Below are 20,000 nucleotides of genomic sequence, written 5' to 3' on the forward strand. Positions count from 1 at the left end.
AGAGTTGCAGCTTGATGTTTCTGTCTTTGGTTGTTTAACCCTTTGAGCCCTGAGTTCCTGAGCAATTTTAACCCTTCTGCCTGAGCTCCTGGGGCCAAAATTTGCAAATAATTGGTATTTAACGTGTCACGGCAGGTATAAAAAGAGTGCCCTGACCACTGCTTTACCGGTGGTAGAGAAAAATGACGTAATGCCTAGCCACCGGTTGAGCGGTGCGTAAACACTTGAGTCGTGTTTTGCTGTTGGTTGACTTATATTGGAATCGATCTTTTTTATCCAAAGTACATGTACAAAACACGGTAAAAAGGCGCGGCCATGTTGGTATTACGTTCGCTGATGTGAGAATATTACGGTTTTTCTGATTGGCTCTTCAATATAAGTCAACCAATAGCAAAACACGACACAAGTGTTTTACGCACCGCTCAACCGGTGGCTAGGCATTTATGTCATTTTTCTCTACCACCGGTAAAGCGGTGGTCAGGGCTCAAAGGGTTAATAATAATTATTGTAGTGGTATGGGTGTGTTGTTCCCTAAAAATGCTTGAGTCTGATACAGCTTGCACTGTGTGCAGTCCATTTGAGGAGAGTATATTTAGTTGTGGGGAAATTATTGAAAAGAAGAAGAAAAAAAAGGGGGAATGATTACAAAATGATTTAATTGGTTATTTCTTTTTATCTGGTTGTTATTGTGATGATGGTGCTCAAGGCAAATTGCGTAATTTCAATCGTGCAATCAGTTCCTCTTGTGACTTCTGCATCCTCTGAACAGGGGTGCAAGCATTCAAATTTTCTTGATTCTTGTGTGTGTGTGTGTGTGTGTGTGTGTGTGTGTGTGTGTGTGTGTGTGTGTGTGTTAGTTACTGGTTATGAAACATGTTACAAAGTACCATTTCTGTCTCTTTTTTTTTGTGTGTCTGTCTCACTTTTGAGTTGAGAGCTGCCTGTTTGTCTTTTTCTGTCTCTGTCTCTGTTCAGTCTGTCTGTCTGTCTGTCTGTCTCTCATTCTTTCTTCATCGAAATCGTAACGATACATCGATAGTCCTTTTGATCATTGTTCCTTATTTTTTTAATTATTATTTTTGAAAATTTATTATTATTATTATTATTTTTATTTATTTTTTTAAAATTATTTTTTATTTATTTTATTTTTATTTTTATTTTTTTTCTCAAGGCCTGACCAAGCGCGTTTGGCTACGCTGCTGGTCAGGCATCTGCTTGGCAGATGTGGTGTAGCGTATATGGATTTGACTGAACGCAGCGACGCCTCCTTGAGCTACTGATACTGATACTGATACTGATACTCTTTCTTCAGGTCACCCTGCCTCCCTCATTCTTCCACCTCATTCCTGGTTTTCTTCTCTCTCTCTCTCTCTGAGCCTCATCACTGGCTTTCTCTTCCTCCCTTACTTTTTGTTTCACCCTTTTCACTGTCTGTCTCTGTCTCTGTCTCTCATGGACCATAAAACATTGTTATTGTCAGTGTCTCTGTTCCCTCTCTCTCTATTTCTCTCCCTCTTAATCCTCTCTTTTTCTCCCTTTTCCCTTCTGTGAATCAGAATCAGAATCAATTTTCATGTCAATGAAACCTTAACAAGGTTTATATATAAGACACGCATGCAAAGTTACATGAAACCACGCACAAAATAGCAAAACAAAATAATAGATCGATATGGAACAAGAGACTGAATCACTCCTGCACACTGTGGCGTTTTTGGCAGCAGTTACTGACAAATTTCCCAAACAGTCCCACAGGTTTGTCTTCCAATATTAGCTGACTGGGTTGATAATATTTGGAAGGTATTTTTTGGAATTTTGTGTATGAATTCAGTTCTAATTTCTTTGTATAATTCGCAGTCATCTAAGAAATGATATTCATCCTCTGTTGTTTGACACTCTGTTGTTTGACATTGTAAACATGGTCTCCTTTCTTTTGGGATGTTGAAATATCTGCCTTTTTCTATTGCTAAATCATGACAGGATATTCTTAATTCGCACAATGATTGTTTTTGATTATAATTAAGATATCCTTCAAGCTTATAAGACTCGGTTCTGTATTCATGAGTAATTTTATTATAAATAGTAGTTTAGATTTATTTTCAGATTTGTTTCTGTGTGTGTGTATTTATAATTTTTATGTGTGCCAGTGTGTGTGTGTGTGTGTGTGTGTGTGTGTGTGTGTGTGTGTGTGTGTGTGTGTGTGTGTGTGTGTGTGTGTTTCTCTCTGTCTCAGGGTGTTTCTCTCTGTCTGTGTGTGTTGTCTCTCTGTCTGTCTGTCTGTCTGTTTGTCGCTCTCTTTCTCTCTCCATGTGTGTGTGTGTGTGTGTGTGTGTGTGTGTGTGTGTGTGTGTGTGTGTGTGTGTGTGTTTCTGTCTCTATGTGTCTCTCTATGTCTCTGTGTGTTGTCTATCTGTCTTCCTGTCTGCCTGTCTGTCTGTGTGTCCCTCTCTCTCTCCATGTGTATGTGTGTGTGTGTGTTGTGTGTGCATGTGTGTGTGTGTGTCGCTTGTGCGCACGCTGAAGGCGGTTCCCTGCTGTGGTTTTCAGTTTGTAGTGAGCACATTCTGGGGGCTATACGCGGTGGATCGGGAGCTGGTGTACCCCAAAGCTTTAGACTCTCTCATTCCTTCCTGGCTCAACCACCTCATGGTACGTCTCTCTCTCGGATGACTCTCTCTGTGTTCCTCTCTCAGTTTTTGCCACTTCCCCCCTGCCTGCTGTCTCCAGACTCAGGGAGGAGGAGGTGGAGAAGGTGGGAGAGTGGGCGGGGGGGGGGGGGGGGGGGGGGGGGGGGGTTGGAAGGACAGGCAACCCCCACCCCTCCCCCCTTCAACTCTACCCCCCCCCCCCCCCCCCCCACCGCTACCTAGTCCCTCTGTTTGTTTTTGTCGTGTTAAAAACTTAGACTTTAGAGCTGGAACTAACTGGAACTAACTAGCTTTGCTGTGGTTGTGGGAAGTATTTTATTTTTGGTTGGCATTTGGTTTGAGTTGGTTTTCATTATGTGGTTTGGTTTTATAACTTTTTGAAAAAAAAAAGTGTGTGTTGGGTTGTAACCTCTGTCAAAAAGTATCTGTGTGTGTGTGTGTGTGTGTGTGTGTGGTTATGCACACGTGTATGCGTTCATGTTTGTTGCACTTTGTATCAACAGATTATGTTGACTGCTTTCCCTGCTATGCTTGCTTGAGCTTGATGATAAATATTATGTATTGCTTGCTTGAGCTTGATGATAATATTATTATATTGTTCAGCATATATGTTCAACCATTCCTTTGAATTCATTGCACCATGATATTGCATTGTATTGTCTTTCTTATAACATTTGTCAATGTAGGATGAGATTGGAACATTGTCTGATCATAACTAATGTATCATTGTATGTTACACCTGTTTTCTGCTGTCAAGAATTTCAGGATTACGTCACATCTGGATTTACTCTTAATTTCTTGCATTTGTTTTAAGTGTGTTATTTTTAACCTCACAATGAATAACATTTTTCTTGTCTTCATACAACAGAGCCTAATCAACCTTTGGGGTGAAAAATTAGTTTTTTTTTTTTTTTTGTGCTGCAGAATTTTTGGGCATTGTGATTGCTTTCTGTATTTCAATGGTGAGTCATTGAATGTGATGATGGGGGCTGATAACGATGCTGCATTGGAATTCCGTTTTGGTTTGGGACTACTTGTCCAGGCTTAAGTTAACTCTCATAACGAATCCCGGCATCAGCTAGGGCTGAGAGATACAGACACCTGCAGCTCTGGTAAGGAAATTTGAGCAACACCCCCCCCCCCCCCTCGCGCCCCCCCCCCCCTGCCCCCCCTTCCACCCCCCGCACCCTCCAAGACACATCTGTGAAGTGGATGGTGCCTCTACTGTGTGGTCCCAGTCTTCCCATTTTAGCCCATTTGGATGAGACGATAAACCATGGTCCCGTGTGCGGCATGCATTTAGCATACGTAAAAGAACCCATGGCAACAAAAGGGTTATCCCTGGGAAAATTCTGTAGCAAAATCCACTTGGATAGGAAAACAAATTAAATTGCCGGCAGAAAAAATTACCCCCCGCCCCCCCCCCCCCAAAAAAGGGTGGGGCTGTCAGTATAGCGACACGCTCTCCCTGGGGAGAGCAGCCCGAATTTCACACAGTGAAATCTGTTGTGACAAAGAGAGTAATACAATACAATACAATACAATACAATACAATACAATACAATACAATACAATGCAATACAATACAATTGCTCACTCAGCTTTGGGTAGAGCTGGGCACGGACTATTTTCCTATGATCCACTTCCCTTTAACTCCTCTCCATCTACTTCCCATTAACTTCCCTTTATCAAATCCCCTTCATCTTGCCAGTGTGTTCTTCCCCCTTATTTTCCCTTTATCCACTTCCCTTTAACTCCTCTTCAGTCACTTCCCTTTAACTTCCCTTTATCAAATCCCCTTCATCTTGCCCTTGTGTTCTTCCCTTTATTTTCCCTTTAACAGCTTCCCTTTAACTCCATTTACTTCCCTTTATCAAATCCCCTTCATGTTGCCAGTGTGTTCTTCCCCCTTATTTTCCCTTTATCCACTTCCCTTTAACTCCTCTTCAGTCACTTCCCTTTAACTTCCCTTTATCAAATCCCCTTCTTCTTCCCCATGTTCCCTTCCCTTTATTTTCCCTTTATGCACTTCACTTTAACTCCAGTTACTTCCCATTAACTTCCCTTTATCAAATCCCCTGCATCTTCCCCATGTGTTCTTCCTTTTATTTTCCCTTTATCCACTTCCCTTTAACTACATTTACTTCCCTTAACTTCCCTTTATCAAATCCCCTACATCTTGCCCATGTGTTCTTCCCTTTATTTTCCCTTTATCCACTTCCCATTATCTCCTCTTCAGTCACTTCCTGTTAAATCCCCCCGTATCCACTTCCCTTTAACCTCCCTTTATCCACTTCCTTATTCTTTTGGTATTTCCTTTTATCCACTTCTCTTTGACTCCTGTTTGTTGTCTTCCCTTTAACTCTCTCCATACGAACGGCGAAAGAGACGACGGTAACAGCGTTTCATCCCAATTACCATCATCAAAATATTGCAAGCGGAAGGCTCTTATACTGAAGAGGTGAATGTTGACAAAGAATACCACAATTCTGAAGACGGAAGCTAAATGTTGGGTCATTCAGACACCCACTGGACATCCGAGGGGTTTGCGTAGAGGAGAAGAGAGGACTGGCCGTACTGAGTGAGTTAACATCATGTTATCCAGTTCACCTTTGACTGACAGACCACTTGTCTTCCCAACTGATAAACATTTTAACAACAGAGAGGAAAGATTTAAAACAGTTAAAAGAATTAAATATAAAAAAAAAGAAAGAAAAGAAAAAAAAGTGTAAAAAAAAAAAGAAAAAAAAGTGATTTGTACAGCTACACTGACACCCATCTCAAATGCTCCCTGACTAAGACAAGGACATAGGTATGTAACTGACTGAACATTTCTCATGGACGTGTTTCTTTGAGTTGCCACATGTCTCCTGGTTAATGTTCCTTGTGAAGCATAGGAGGATAGTTGCTTAAATTTACTCCTTAATGCTCCCCCCCCCCTGCCCCCCTCTTCCACACTTCATTTCCTCTCCACCCCCTCCACCCTCTGTCCCTTCTCTGTCAGAAGAAAAAGGAAGGGGAAAAAAAAAAGACAGGTTACCCTGGAAACATTGGGTCAGGTTGTTGATCAGTTCCAACTGTGTGTTGTTATACAGCACGTTCACTCTCCAGATTCATGGGCCAAGCCAAGCAGAAGAGGAAAGAAATCATGCCATCACATGCAAGCCATGCCGTCTCATCATCTCCAACACACACCTGTGTGTGTGTGTATGTATATGTGTGTGTATGTGCGTGTGTGCAGTTTGTGCAGGTGACGTTCTGGAGCATCTTTGCTGTGGACCGCGAGCTGATTTACCCGGCTGTTCGGGCGAAGTTTATCCCCCCTATGATCACCCACATCTGTGTAGGTCCATCATGTCCACACCCTCATGTGCGGAGGTCTATCATGCCCTTGTAACACACGTACACCCACATGTGTGTAGGTCTATCCTGTCCATGTACAACCTGTGTAGGCCTTGTCATTGTCCACACGTGTGTAGGTCTATCATGTCATTGTCCACATGTGTGTAGGTCTGTCATGTCCATGTACGCACCTACATGTGTGTAGGTCTATCATATCCATGTACATACCCACATGTGTGTAGGTCAATAATGTCCATGTACACACCAGCATGTGTGTAGGTCCGTCATGTCATTGTCCACATGTGTGTAGGTCTGTCATGTCCATGTACGCACCTACATGTGTGTAGGTCTATCATGTCCATGTACATACCCACATGTGTGTAGGTCAATAATGTCCATGTACACACCAGCATGTGTGTAGGTCTGTCATGTCATTGTCCACAGGTGTGTAGGTCTGTCATGTCCATGTACACACCAACATGTGTGTAGGTCTGTCATGTCCATGTACACACCAACATGTGTGTAGGTCTGTCATGTCCATGTACACACCAACATGTGTGTAGGTCTGTCATGTCCATGTACACGCATACATGTGTGTAGGTCTATCATGTCCATGTACACACCCACATGTGTGTAGGTCTAAAATGTCCATGTACACACACACCCACATGTGTGTAGGTCTGTCTTGTCCATGTAACACACCCACATCTGTGCAGGTCTGTCGTGTCTACACCACACATGGGTAGGTCCATAGTCATGTGGATCACATCATTACTGGTCTTTTGCTGTCAGTCTTCTTCCGTCTCTGACCTGTACCTGGCTAATGTCAGTATTATAAAAGGACTTTTTGAGTGCACCCCAGCAATGTCATCTGAAACGGAATCATTTTTTGATTGTCTCCAGTTACTTTTTTTTTTTTACATGTGTGTGTGATGTGTGTGTGTGTGTGTGTGTGTTTGCCAAAGAATTTGAGACACTTTGTTTTTCCCTGTTTCAATGATGATGAATGTTTTTTTTATGGGGATGATGATGCTGGTGCTGGTATGGGTATCCATTTAAGTTTGGGGACTACTTTGCAAAGGCTTCATTCTCATCGTATGTCCCAGGATCGACCAAGTCTTGAGAGATGCAGACACCTGCAGTGGTGGTCAGGAAACTTGAGCAACACGTCCAAAAAATGTGTGGTCTTAGTCTTCCTGTTTGAACCCAGAGCACTGACGGGTGCAATAACCGAATGGTCAGAGCGTTGGACTTTAAATCTGAGGGTCCTGGGTTCGAATATCGGTAATGGCGCCTGGTGGGTAAAGGGTGGAGATTTTTCTGATCTCCCAGGACAACATACATGCAGACCTGCTGGTGCCTGAACACCCTTCGTATGTATATATGCAAGCTGAAGATCAAATACGCACGTTAAAGATCCTGTAATCCAGCAGCGTTTGGTGGGTTATGGAAACAAGAACATACCCAGCATGCACACCCCTGAAAACGGAATATGGCTGTCTACATGGCAGGATAAAAACAGTTGTACACGTAAAAGCCCACTCGTGTACTTACGAGTGAACATGGGAGCTGCAGCCCATGAATGCAGAAGAAGAAGAAGAATTCAGAGCGTACTGAACGTTGGGTAGGAGCTAGCCGTAAAATGAAAAAATCTCAACTCTGATGAGTCTTGAACCTGCATCTTCACAATCCTCAGCCCGCAACACTAAACTAACCACTTTGGCATGGCGGCTGGTGTTTCATTATTGCTTGAATGCTGTGTGTAGTCATTTAAATGTTTTGTTATTTTCTGAAAATTATGTGGCCGCTCATACCATTTCTAGTTTCAGTTTCGTCTCCACTTTTTTTTTTTTTTTGCCTCTGGTGAGTTTTTGTCAAGGTGGTTGCTGACACAAGTATGTGTCAGACAGATGCTTGAAGCTTTGAGGATGTGTTACACAGTTATGAGTTAGCTATAGTTGGTTTGGTTTTTTTGTTTTGTTTTTTGTTTTTTTGTTTTTGTTTTGACCCCCATAAATCATGATTTCATTTGTAATAATATATATTATTTTTTTATAACAGTTGTGACACTTAACACACATTATCATCTATCTATCTATTTATCTATCTATCTGTCTGTCTATCTGTATATCTGTGTGTGTGTGTGTGTGTGTGTGTGTGTGTGTGTGTGTGTGTGTGTGTGTGTGAATCATGTGTCAAAAAGTATTCATTTCTTGAAGATAGTTTTATGTAGCTCCATTGTTGAGTTGTGCTTTGTCTAAACCATGCCAAAGAGTGTTTGTACTGTGAGGATAGGTGTCACTATTTTATGGGGTAGCTGTGGGTTCCTGATCAATGTATCCAGGAGTGTTAAGCCTTTGAAGATACTGTGTACTGTAGCTGACAGTCTGTATAGTACAAGTCATGTGTCGAAGGATGTTTAACATTCTGTGTTGCATTCTGTTGCTGACTGTCTGTATTGTTCAGAATGTATTACATGCGTTTGCTCCGCCAGGATTTTGTATTCTTGTTGCTGATCTGTGATCACCTTCATTGTCCATGTCATGTGTTGTATTGATGGGGTGTTTACTTTATGAGAATAATTTGATTCATCATTGACCAGCCGTTGAAAACTTGTGTTGAAGGGTATCAACTTTTTCTTTTTCTGTTATGAAGATTTTATTCAGTTGTTGACTTGCTGTGTTGCACAAGATCATGTCAGTGTCCGCTAGTGGGTCTTTCACCCCGTTATTGACTAGATGAGCAAACTGTCTAAACTTTGGTTGCGTCAGGGGATGTTTAACCTGTGTGGGCAGCATACAACAGTGTTGCCTCTGTTGTTGGTGGAGAAATACCTGGTGTACCATCAGCACCCTCGCCGTCTCAATGGCATCTTCATCCTCACGGCTTTCGCTCTTGTCTACCTTGTATGGTAAGTTTGAGGGGTGTGTGTGTGTGTGTGTGTGTGTGTGTGTGTGTGAGAGAGAGAGAGGGGTGGAGTGGGGTGGGGGGTAGACTCCGAGAAAACTGTGTTTTAAAAAATGTGACAGAAATACTGTTGGTGATGGATTTCATCTCATCATGGAGTGCGCCCCAGTATTTCTGATATTCATGAAAGGTTGATACCTGATAAATATTTATGGCTTAAGTCTGTATTCTGATTTTGTAACTAGTTTTCTGCTAGCAAAATAGTTCTGTTTTGCTTTTTGTAAGACTTGGCAAATTCATTAAAACTTGTAATGTTGTGCATGGCATATATATATATATATATATATAATATAAATATTTTATCTATCTATCTATATACTTGCGCGCGCGTGCGCCCGCGCGCATGTGTGTGTGTGCATCTGCTTATGCTCTCAGACAAACAGACAAACAGACAGACAGACAGACTGACAGACAGACAAATAAGAGATATGCCTAAGTGCACAGATATGTCTTGCTTATGTTGTGCATATGATACATATGTCCGTGCTCTCTGTTGAATTATGTTCCTGTCCTGCCTTTCTTCTTATGCTACTATTTCTTCATCTACTTTTTCTTCTGTTACTGTTAATACTTCTTCGGAGTTTCATTTTTGTGGACATCGATAGGTGGATGGAGTTGCCATGATTGTGGTATTGGGTTTATTATAGCATTGTATTAAAAAAAGAAGGCCAGGTCACCACATGTTTTTGCACCATATCTTCATAAATCTTAAAATTTCCATAAGGCCAAAGATCTTGCATGAGACTGATGCTGCTTTTATTCCAACGGGTAAAGTGTAATGCATTTCCTTTGCTTTCATGTTGGTTTTTTTTTTCTCAAGGCCTGACTAAGCGCGTTGGGTTACGCTGCTGGTCAGGCATCTGGTTGGCAGATGTGGTGTAGCGTATATGGATTTGTCCGAACGCAGTGATGCCTCCTTGAGTTACTGAAACTGAAACTAATACTTCTTCTTCTATTACTACTGCTACTACTTCTATCCTTCTTCTTCTGCTACAGATACTACTACTACTACTGTCCTTCTTCTCTTTCTGCTGCTGTTTCTGCATCTGCTACTACATCTACTACTTTGTCTTCTTCTTTGTCTCCTTCTCCTCCCCCTCTGACTCTTCATCTCCACCTGTTTATCATCATCATCATCATCATCATCGTCATCATCGTCATCATCATCATCATCATCGTCATCATCGTCATCATCATCATCATCATCATCATCATCATGATTGACACGGCTGTCAGTCAGGTCTACCCAGGTAGGCTTCTTCTTTTTCTTCTTCTGCGTTCACTCGTATGCACACGAGTGGGCTTTTATGTTTATGACCGTTTTTACCCCGCCATGTAGGCAGCCATACTCCGTTTTCCGGGGTGTGCATGCTGGGTATGTTCTTGTTTCCATAACCCACCGAACGCTGACATGGATGACAGGATCTTTAACGTGCGTATTTGATCTTCTGCTTGCGTATACACACGAAGGGGGTTCAGGCGCTAGCAGGTCTGCACAATATGTTGACCTGGGAGATCGTAAAAAATCTCCACCCTTAACCCACCAGGCGCCGTCACCGTGATTCGAACCCGGGACCCTCAGATTGACAGTCCAATGCTTTAACCACTCGGCTGTTGTGCCCAGGTAGGCATGGCAGCCTGTTGCGCAAGTGACTCCGAGTTCGTAAAGCGCTTTGAGCTTGGTTTCTGACCGAGGACAGGCGCCGTGTGTTAAGTGGTATCCATCTCAAATCAAAACATCAAGTCAAACTGGATGTCAGGGTTGACTGAGGATAGGTGCTGTATGTAAGTGGTAATTGCCTCAAATCAAAAGATCAAGTCAAACTGGATGGCAAGGTTGACCAAGGATAAGTGCTGTATATAAGTGGTATTCGCCTCAAATCAAAACATCAAGTCAAACTGGAAGTCAGGGTTGACTGAGGATAAGTGCTGTATATAAGTGGTATTCGCCTCAAATCAAAAGATCAAGTCAAAATGGATAGCAAGGCTGACCGAGGATAAGTGCTGTATATAAGTGGTATTCGCCTCAAATCAAAAGATCAAGTCAAAATGGATGTCAAGGCTGACTGAGGATAAGTGCTGTATATAAGTGGTATTCACCTTAAATCAAAAGATCAAGTCAAAATGGATGGCAAGGCTGACTGAGGATAGGTGCTGTGTACAGTGGTATTCACCACAAATCAAAACATGAAAGTAAAAAAAAAAAAAAAAATGGATGGCAGGGTTGGCTGAGATTAGGCGCTGTAAAAGTGGTATCCATCTCAAATCAAACTCACTGTATAAGTGGTATCCATCTCAAATCAAACTTGTTGTATAAGTGGTATCCATCTCAAATCAAACTTGCTGTATAAGTGGTATCCATCTCAAATCAAACTCGCTGTATAAGTGGTATCCATCTCAAATGAAACTCGCTGTATAAGTGGTATCCATCTCAAATCAAACTCACTGTATAAGTGGAATCCATCTCAAATCAAACTCGCTTTATAAGTGGTATCCATCTCAGATGAAACTCGCTGTATAAGTGGTTTCCATCTCAACGAAAACTTGCTGTGTAAGTGGTATCCATCTCAAACCAAACTCACTGTATAAGTGGTATCCATCTCAAGGAAAACTCACTGTATAAGTGGTATCCATCTCAAACCAAGCTCCCTGTAAGAGTGGTCTCTATCTCAAAGAAATCTCGCTGTTTAGGTGGAATCCATCTTAAATCAAACTCGCTGTATAAGTGGTATCCATCTCAAACCAAACTCGCTGTATAAGTGGTATCCATCTCAAATCAAACTCGCTGTATAAGTGGTATCTGTCTCAAATCAAATTTGCTGTATAAGTGGTATCCATCTCATATTAAACTGTGTATAAGTGGTATTCATCTTAAACCAGACTGGCTGTATAAGTGGTATCCATCTCAAACCAAACTCACTGTATAAGTGGTATCCATCTCAAACCAAACTCGCTGTATAAGTGGTATCCATCTCAAAGAAAACTTGCTGTATAAGTGGTATCCATCTCAAATCAAACTCACTGTATAAGTGGTATCCATCTCAAAGAAAACTTGCTGTATAAGTGGTATCCATCTCAAATAAAACTCACTGTATAAGTGGTATCCATCTCAGATCAAACTCACTGTATAAGTGGTATCCATCTCAAATGAAACTCACTGTATAAGTGGTATCCATCTCAAATCAAACTCACTGTATAAGTGGTATCCATCTCAGATCAAACTCGCTGTATAAGTGGTATCCATCTCAAATGAAACTCGCTGTATAAGTGGTTTCCATCTCAACGAAAACTCGCTGTATAAGTGGTATCCATCTCAAACCAAGCTCCCTGTAAGAGTGGTTTTCTATCTCAAAGAAATCTCGCTGTTTAGGTGGAGTCCATCTTCTATCAAACTCGCTGTATAAGTGGTATCCATCTCAAATCAAACTTGCCATATAAGTGGTATCCATCTCAAACCAAACTTGCCATATAAGTGGTATCCATCTCAAACCAAACTGGCTGTATAAGTGGTATCCATCTGAAAGAAAACTCGCTGTGTAAGTGGTATCCACCTCAGATCAAACTCGCTGTATAAGTGGTATCCACCTCAGATCAAACTCGCTGTATAAGTGGTATCCACCTCAGATCAAACTCGCTGTATAAGTGGTACCCCATCCGAAAGAAAAATCGCTGTATAAGTGGTATCCACCCACCTCAGATTTAAAAGACCAAGTCAAAATGGATGGCAGGGTGCTGTGGATAGCCTGGGCCGCAGACTTGTGGGTGTACCCAGTGCTGCATGTGATGCAGAACCACGAGCGGGCCATCTTCATCTCCGTGCTCCTGGTCTTCTTCATCTGCCTCTACCTGCTGGGGGAGACCCTCACCAAGTTCCTGTGGCGTGAGTTTCTTCTCCTGTGGTTGTGGTTGTGGTGTGGGTGTGGTGTGGGTGTGGGTGTGGTTGTGGTGTGGATGTGGTTGTTGTGGTGTGGTTGTGGTGTAGTGTGCGTGTGGTGTTGTGGTGTGGATGTGGTTGTGGTGTGTTGTGGTGTGGTGTGGGTGTGGGTGTGATGTGGTGTTGTGGTGTGGTTGTGGTGTGTTGTGTTGTGGTGTGGTGTGGTGTGGTGTGGGTGTGGGTGTGATGTGGTGTTGTGGTGTGGCGTGGGTGTGGTTGTGGTGTGGCGTGGGTGTGGGTATGGTTGTGGTGTGGGTGTGGTGTGGTTGTGTTGTGGTGTGGGTGTGGTGTGGGTATGGTTGTGGTGTGGTGTGGGTATGGTTGTGGTGTGGGTGTGGTGTGGTTGTGTTGTGGTGTGGTGTGGGTGTGGTGTTGTGGTGTGGGTGTGGTGTGGGTGTGGTTGTGGTTGTGGTGTGGGTGTGGTGTGGGTGTGGGTGTGGTTGTGGTGTGGATGTGGTTGTTGTGGTGTGGTTGTGGTGTAGTGTGCGTGTGGTGTTGTGTGGATGTGGGTGTGGTTGTGGTGTGGTGTGGTTTGGTGTGGTTTGGTGTGGTTGTGGTGTGGGTGTGGTTGTGGTGTATTGTGGGTGTGGGTGTGGTGTTGTGTGCTGCATACACACCCGGTACCCCAACCACCACCACCCCACTCCCCCCTGCCCCCCATCCCCCACCACCCTATTTTCATTGCCCCCAGTGTTTTTCTGAAGGTGATTTATTCTAATTTAGTAAATGCTAGTCTTGAGATTTGAAATAATGAAATAAAAAGAGCTGCATGTTATGCTAAGCATTCCAAGAAATGAACAGGCATATATTATGCTAAGCATCCTAGTAAATAAACAGCCTTATATTATGCTAGGCATCCTAGGATAAACAGCCTTTTATTATCATTATGCAAAGCGTCTTAGGAAATAGACAGTTGTATATTGTGCTAAGCATTCTAGGAAATAAACAGCTGTATATTGTGCAAAGCGTCCTTAGAAATCAGCAGACATGATGTTATGCTGGGAATTCTAGGTAATTAACAACCGTACATTAAGCTCGGGATCCTTTGAAATAAACAGCCATATATTATGCTAGGCATCCACAGTGGAGTGATGGCCTAGAGGTAACGCGTCCGCCTAGGAAGCGAGAGAGAATCTGAGCGCGCTGGTTCGAATCACGGCTCAGCCGCTGATATTTTCTCCCCCTCCACTAGACCTTGAGTGGTGGTCTGGACGCTAGTCATTCGGATGAGACGATAAACCGAGGTCCCGTGTGCAGCATGCACTTAGCGCACGTAAAAGAACCCATGGCAACAAATGGGTTGTTCCTGGCAAAATTCTGTAGAAAAATCCACTTCGTTAGGAAAAACAAATAAAACTTCACGCAGGAAAAAATACAAAAAAAAAAAAGAAAAAAAAGGGTGGCACTGTAGTATAGCAACGCGCTCTCCCTGGGGAGAGCAGCCCGAATTTCACACAGAGAAATCTGTTGTGATAGAAAGAGAAATACAAATACAAATACAAATAAACGGTTGAGTCTTATGCAAAGCTGCTAAGCACCCTAGGAAACAGGTAACTGAAAAACTTCATTGTCTTCTGTACAGAAAAAGTAATTAGCACAAGGACATCTGCTGTACAGGGGAAGTAATTGGTATGAGAATACTCCTACATGTCTCCTTTGCAGGGGATGTAAGAATGGTTCAAGTTTACTTTGTACGTGGAGTAGATCACACAAAGAGCTGTGTTCGAATACTTCAGCTACATAAGCATATGAAGAAATTAGTTTAAGCAGCTGGTTTTTGATGTATGTGTGCTCATGAAAAAAAAAAAAAAAGAAGCTACATATAGTCCTGCTATCAAACATAGTCACTGGATGAATGCTATGAAAAAGCGCATGAATGTGTTGTTTTATTTTGTTTCTGCTTTTTTTTTCTTCTGCTGTTTTTTTTTTTTTTAGGTTTTGTTAAAGCTACCAGTCACTATATTTACTGTTACTTATGGTAGTAAAGTGTATGCGGTTGTGATTCTGCCATTAAGTTCTTGTTCATAGGTGAATATTGAATAATGTGTGTGTGTGTGTGTGTGTGTCTGGATGTGTGTGCGAGTGTGTGTATGTATGTGTGTGTGTGTGTGTGTTTGTGTTTGTGTATGTGCATGTGTGTGTGTGTGTGTGTGTGTGTGTTTGCATGTGCGTGCGCGTGTGTGTATGTGTGTGCATGTGTGTTTGTCTATGCATGTGCATGTCTGTGTGCAGGCAAAGAGAAGGCCTCACTGACACTCATCGGCCAGAAACAGAAATGAGGATGGATGAGGAACGACATCAGCAGCAGCAGCAGCTTCACCTCATCATCAGCAACAGTGCAGCAAGCCATTCACCTCTCGTAGTGCTTTTGCATTGTATGATTGTATAATGGGGTTGTGCTATCTTGTATGCATTGTGTGATTGTATTGCATTGCACCTTCATATGCGGTTGTGCTCTCTCTGTCTGTCTCTGTCTGTGTCTCTCTGTGTGTGCTGTTGATTGCTCATTTTTACCGGTTATTATGTGTGAAGTGTGGATTGATGTTATTTTTTTTTTTAAAGAGAGGCTGTATAATCAAAACTGAGCATTGTATTTTTAAAAAAATTTTTTTTAAAGTCGTTTGTATCCCTGTGTAACTGGGTTTTTTTTGGTTTTTTTTAATGCAATTTTTGTTCTTATGAAATGGGTTTTTTTGTTGTTGTTTTTTGTTGTTGATAGAATATATTTTATTTAAACAACACTCCTGTTTTCAGGGGAGCAATATTTTGGGGTTGTGGTAGTGCTGTGGCTCTTTCAGTGCATGCTACAGCCACTACAACCATGGTTGCCTTTTTATCTTTCTCTGTGAGACCGGCAGCCAGACGTCCTGCGAAAAACTAGGATCGTTAGTTTTTTTACATGTGGCCATGTTACTGAAACCGAGTGGTTATTCAAGGGTACGGACGGTACAAAAGAACTGACTAATGATGATGATTTACTGTACTAAAGGATAGACAAGAATTCCCGCGCACAGGCCAGGAACATAGAGAGGCCAGTCAACAAAAGGGGTTTTTCTATTGTTTTTATTGTTTTATTTACAATAGTATGTAGAGAAAAACTGAGAGAAGAAGACATAAAGGAGAAGAGAATAGAAGAAGACATAAGAAGAGAATAGAAGAGAAGATATAAGAAGAGAAGACAATGAGAGAAGAAGACAGTGCCTGGAATGACACAAACAAATGTTATTTGATGTCAGTGTTTGGTCTTCACACATATGCATTACCAAGTGGTAGTCTTTCTGTGTAATATGTATACATGTGCTTTTTCATCCAAATTATTCCCTTTAAGGTTTCAGTTCTTTTATCAAAATTAAATCCATCCCAAAACAACAGCCCTTTACCACCAAGTGTACCTTGTTACAACTTGGCGCTGTGAGCAAGGATGTGCTAATACTTTAAATATCTCTTAATAAATCACAGCTCCTAGCCAAGCTTACGCTGTCACATACTGTCTCTTCTGAAGAAAGAAAAAAAGGGTTTGATTACACATACTGTATCATGACTCACTGGTGAAGACTCTGGCAAGGGTCTGGATTCGTGTGCTGTCCAAACTACAAGTCCGACCATGAGCAGAGAAATCAAAAGTAGCTACAGCTAATAGCCTCCCTTGGTAAAGTTACCTCCCTTGTGTTAACGGAAGCCCTCAGGATTTCAGTCTATATGCGTCTTTTCTGGGGAAAAAAAACAAACAAAAAACATCAAGACTTGATTCGGTTCCAGGGTCTCCATTTATGTTAACTTTCTGTTTGGAAAAATGGTTTTTGTGATCCAGATGTCATGCAGCTCCTAGGATTTTGTGTGTCACAGCTCTGTCAGCTATTTTTTTTTTTGTTTGTTTGTACAGTTTCTCAGATTCTGGGGTGCAGACAGAAGAAAATTTTCACAGCTCAGAATCAAAAGTTGAACTTACTTGAATATTCAGATGGTTTCACAGCTGGCATCACTGTCGCCCAGCCACAGGCACCCGACAGTGGTATTGTAACAGACTGTCATACATTGGAGGGGAGTTCCTGCCTTCTTGGCTTGGCTTGGATGGCTTCGTTCAGCCTTCCTCTGGCCTGGAACTTCAGTTTATGACAGTTGGTTGGGTGCTTGTGGCAGGGCGACATTGACGCCGTATGTGAATTCAGTTCACTCACAGCCTGACCAAACCCCAAGCAGATAGAACGATGAAGTGAGATGGAGAGAAAGAGGCGATATCAATCCATATATAGATAATGGCCATGTAAAACCAAAACTAAAGTGAAAGGCATGCACATGTAGAACAAAAGTATTCTTTTTTTTTTCATTAAGCAAAAAGTAAAAGAAAAATAACGCCATGGAAACAATTGTGGATTCAAATAAGGAATATGAGAGAGTAAAGTGAAAGGCGTACACATGTGAAACAAAAGTAATCTCTTTTTTTTTTTTCACTTCAGTGTGAATTGTAACAGTGGAAATTGTTCTATATTTGCTGGAAAAGATGGGGAAAATAATGTTTTTTGAAAGTCAAGATGCTTTTGTGTTGTTTAATGGATACTGGGAGTGAGTTCCAGAGTCGTGAACCAGAATAGGCAAGGCTGGATTTGAATAGGTTTATTCTGGGAACTGGGACATTTAGGTTTGTTTGATTTCGGTTGTCATTTACGGAACATATATTCAGTAGGTAGTCTGGAGCATAACCTGTCACTATTTTGTGCATCAGTACTCCTTTGTTATAAGTCAGTCTTTGGCATAGCAGTAAAATGTTAAGTAATCTGTTGTCAGATTTTGTCAAGGATGAGGTTTTGTTCAGAACAATTTTAAGCGCACGTTTGTGAAGGCTGAGAAGTGCCTTAAAGGCATCAGCGCTTAGTATCCCATAGGTTGATGCATAATCAACAGTGGGTTGGATAAAGGCCTGAAAATATAATTTTCTTGAGTGGTAATCAATGAAGTGTTTGATTTTTTGACTCACTTGTGTAAACAAAGTGAGTATGTTTTAACCTGGTGTTCGGTTGTCTGTGTGTGTGTGTGTGTGTCCGTGGTAAACTTTAACATTGACATTTTCTCTGCAAATACTTTGTCAGTTGACACCAAATTAGGCATAAAAATAGGAAAAATTCAGTTCTTTCCAGTCATCTTGTTTAAAACAATATTGCACCTCTGGGATGGGCACAAAAAAATAAAAAATGAAGCCTAATTATATGCAAACTGCATTTACTGTTATATTTATATTTTTTGTATTCTCTGAACTTGGCACTTCGATCTGATATTCTGACCCAACAACAAGAGCAGTCATTATTATCATTTTTTGTTCAAACAGGAACTTTTGCTAAGCATGGAAGTTTTATTTATTTTGCAAACGTTTTGGTGCAGATAGTAAAGAAGGGAAATTACTCTGTAATTAATGCTAGGGGACTTAATTCGAATCTGGTTTGGACGTTTTTTCTTTTTTTTTCTTTTTTAACGCGAAGCTTTATAATAACAAATACAGAACACATTTTAACGATTAGATTTAAAAAAAAAAAAGTGTATCACAAATGAGTCTTGAAGGCCTTGCCTCTCTTGTTGATAGTTGGTATGCTTTTTTTTTTTTTTATGGAAATTTGCTTGCATATGTTAGTTATATGATGAGTCCAAGAAAGGTTGTTGTCAACTGTTATTCCAAGGGCCCTGTGGTTGTCAACTTCATTAATGGCTTGGTTATTTATTTGAATGGGTGGGAACGTATGGGTGAGGCTTTGTCTTTTTTTGTCTGGTCGTTGTCAACATAAACTTGGTTTTGTGAGGGTGGATTGCCATGTGGTTGTGATCAGTCCATTCTATTAAGTAGTTTCCGCCATGTTGCAGAGACAGCATAAGCTGTCTTATGCAACTATGGCTCGTGTGTAATGTTGTGTCACCTGCAAAAAGTTCACAGGATGTTTGGATATGAAGGAGGAGATCATTAATATATAATGTGAAAAGCAAAGGACCCGAGATAGAACCCTGTGGAACGCCATAGTTTAGAAGATTCACAATACTTTTGGTACAAGCTTTCTGTGATACCAGCAATAATGGGGGACCTCTCAGTCAGTGAAAGAGACCCCTTTTGTTGTACCCCAGACTGACACTGTTCTAAATATTTTTTTCTCATGTGTGGGAGAGAGTCGATGTGTTGTGCCGACGTTTTCGGTGGTACAAGTGATAGCTTGTCAGGGCAGTGCCAGAGACCTTTTTTTGCCTGTGATGTCTGATTAAATGTTAACATGGTTTGGCTGTGCCTTTTTTTTCCCTTCCTTTTTCAAGATGATAGACATGGTTTGGCTGTGCCTTTTTTTTCCTTCTTTTTTCAAGATGATAGACATGGTTTTTTTTCCCTTCCTTTTTCAAGATGATAGACATGGTTTGGCTGTGCCTTTTTTTCCCCTTCCTTTTTCAAGATGATAGACATGGTTTGGCTGTGCCTTTTTTTCCTTCCTTTTTCAAGATGATAGACATGGTTTGGCTGTGCCTTTTTTTCCTTCCTTTTTCAAGATGATAGACATGGTTTGGCTGTGCCTTTTTTTCCCCTTCCTTTTTCAAGATGATAGACATGGTTTGGCTGTGCCTTTTTTTCCCCTTCCTTTTTCAAGATGATAGACATGGTTTGGCTGTGCCTTTTTTTCCCTTCCTTTTTCAAGATGATAGACATGGTTTGGCTGTGCCTTTTTTTCCTTCCTTTTTCAAGATGATAGACATGGTTTGGCTGTGCCTTTTTTTTTCCTTCCTTTTTCAAGATGATAGACATGTTTTTTTTTCCTTCCTTTTTCAAGATGATAGACATGGTTTGGCTGTGCCTTTTTTTCCCTTCCTTTTTCAAGATGATAGAAAAGAAAATCGCAATCATAACCTTGCATCCCAGATAGTACACTGTACCATTATCATTCACAAAACAGCTTGGCAAAGTCAGAGGGGGAAAAAAAAACCCAGCACCAAGAACAAGAACAGTGCTTCTGTAGTACCTATGAGAGATTTAACTTGATCAAACTGGGACAAGTCGTTTATGCAAGAAAGAACAAAAGTATGGGATGTGTTGTTGAACATTGGAATGTTTTGCTTGTGGAGAGGGTTTTTTTTTTTTCTTTTTTCTT

At 41.4% G+C, this 20,000-nt stretch overlaps 1 protein-coding gene across 3 annotated transcripts in view; it reads left to right on the forward strand.

Moving 5' to 3' along the window:
* LOC143291238 (androgen-induced gene 1 protein-like) overlaps positions 1 to 20,000 on the forward strand; it is a 26,859-nt gene that overhangs the window by 6,835 nt on the left and 24 nt on the right. For 2 of the 3 annotated variants that reach the window (XM_076601024.1, XM_076601022.1), the window contains exons 3-6: positions 2,545 to 2,646; positions 8,783 to 8,898; positions 12,683 to 12,834; positions 15,121 to 20,000. The exon at positions 15,121 to 20,000 is cut by the window's right edge and continues 24 nt beyond it. In XM_076601024.1, the coding sequence (XP_076457139.1) occupies positions 2,545 to 2,646; positions 8,783 to 8,898; positions 12,683 to 12,834; positions 15,121 to 15,167 (417 nt within the window). In that variant the 3' untranslated portion in view covers positions 15,168 to 20,000. Of the gene's footprint in view, positions 1 to 2,544; positions 2,647 to 5,886; positions 5,989 to 8,782; positions 8,899 to 12,682; positions 12,835 to 15,120 lie in introns of all 3 variants that reach the window. The other variant, XM_076601023.1, reaches the window with a different exon arrangement.

This window comes from Babylonia areolata, chromosome 16, assembly GCF_041734735.1.
Source record: "Babylonia areolata isolate BAREFJ2019XMU chromosome 16, ASM4173473v1, whole genome shotgun sequence".
Taxonomy (NCBI): Eukaryota; Metazoa; Mollusca; class Gastropoda; order Neogastropoda; family Buccinidae; genus Babylonia; species Babylonia areolata.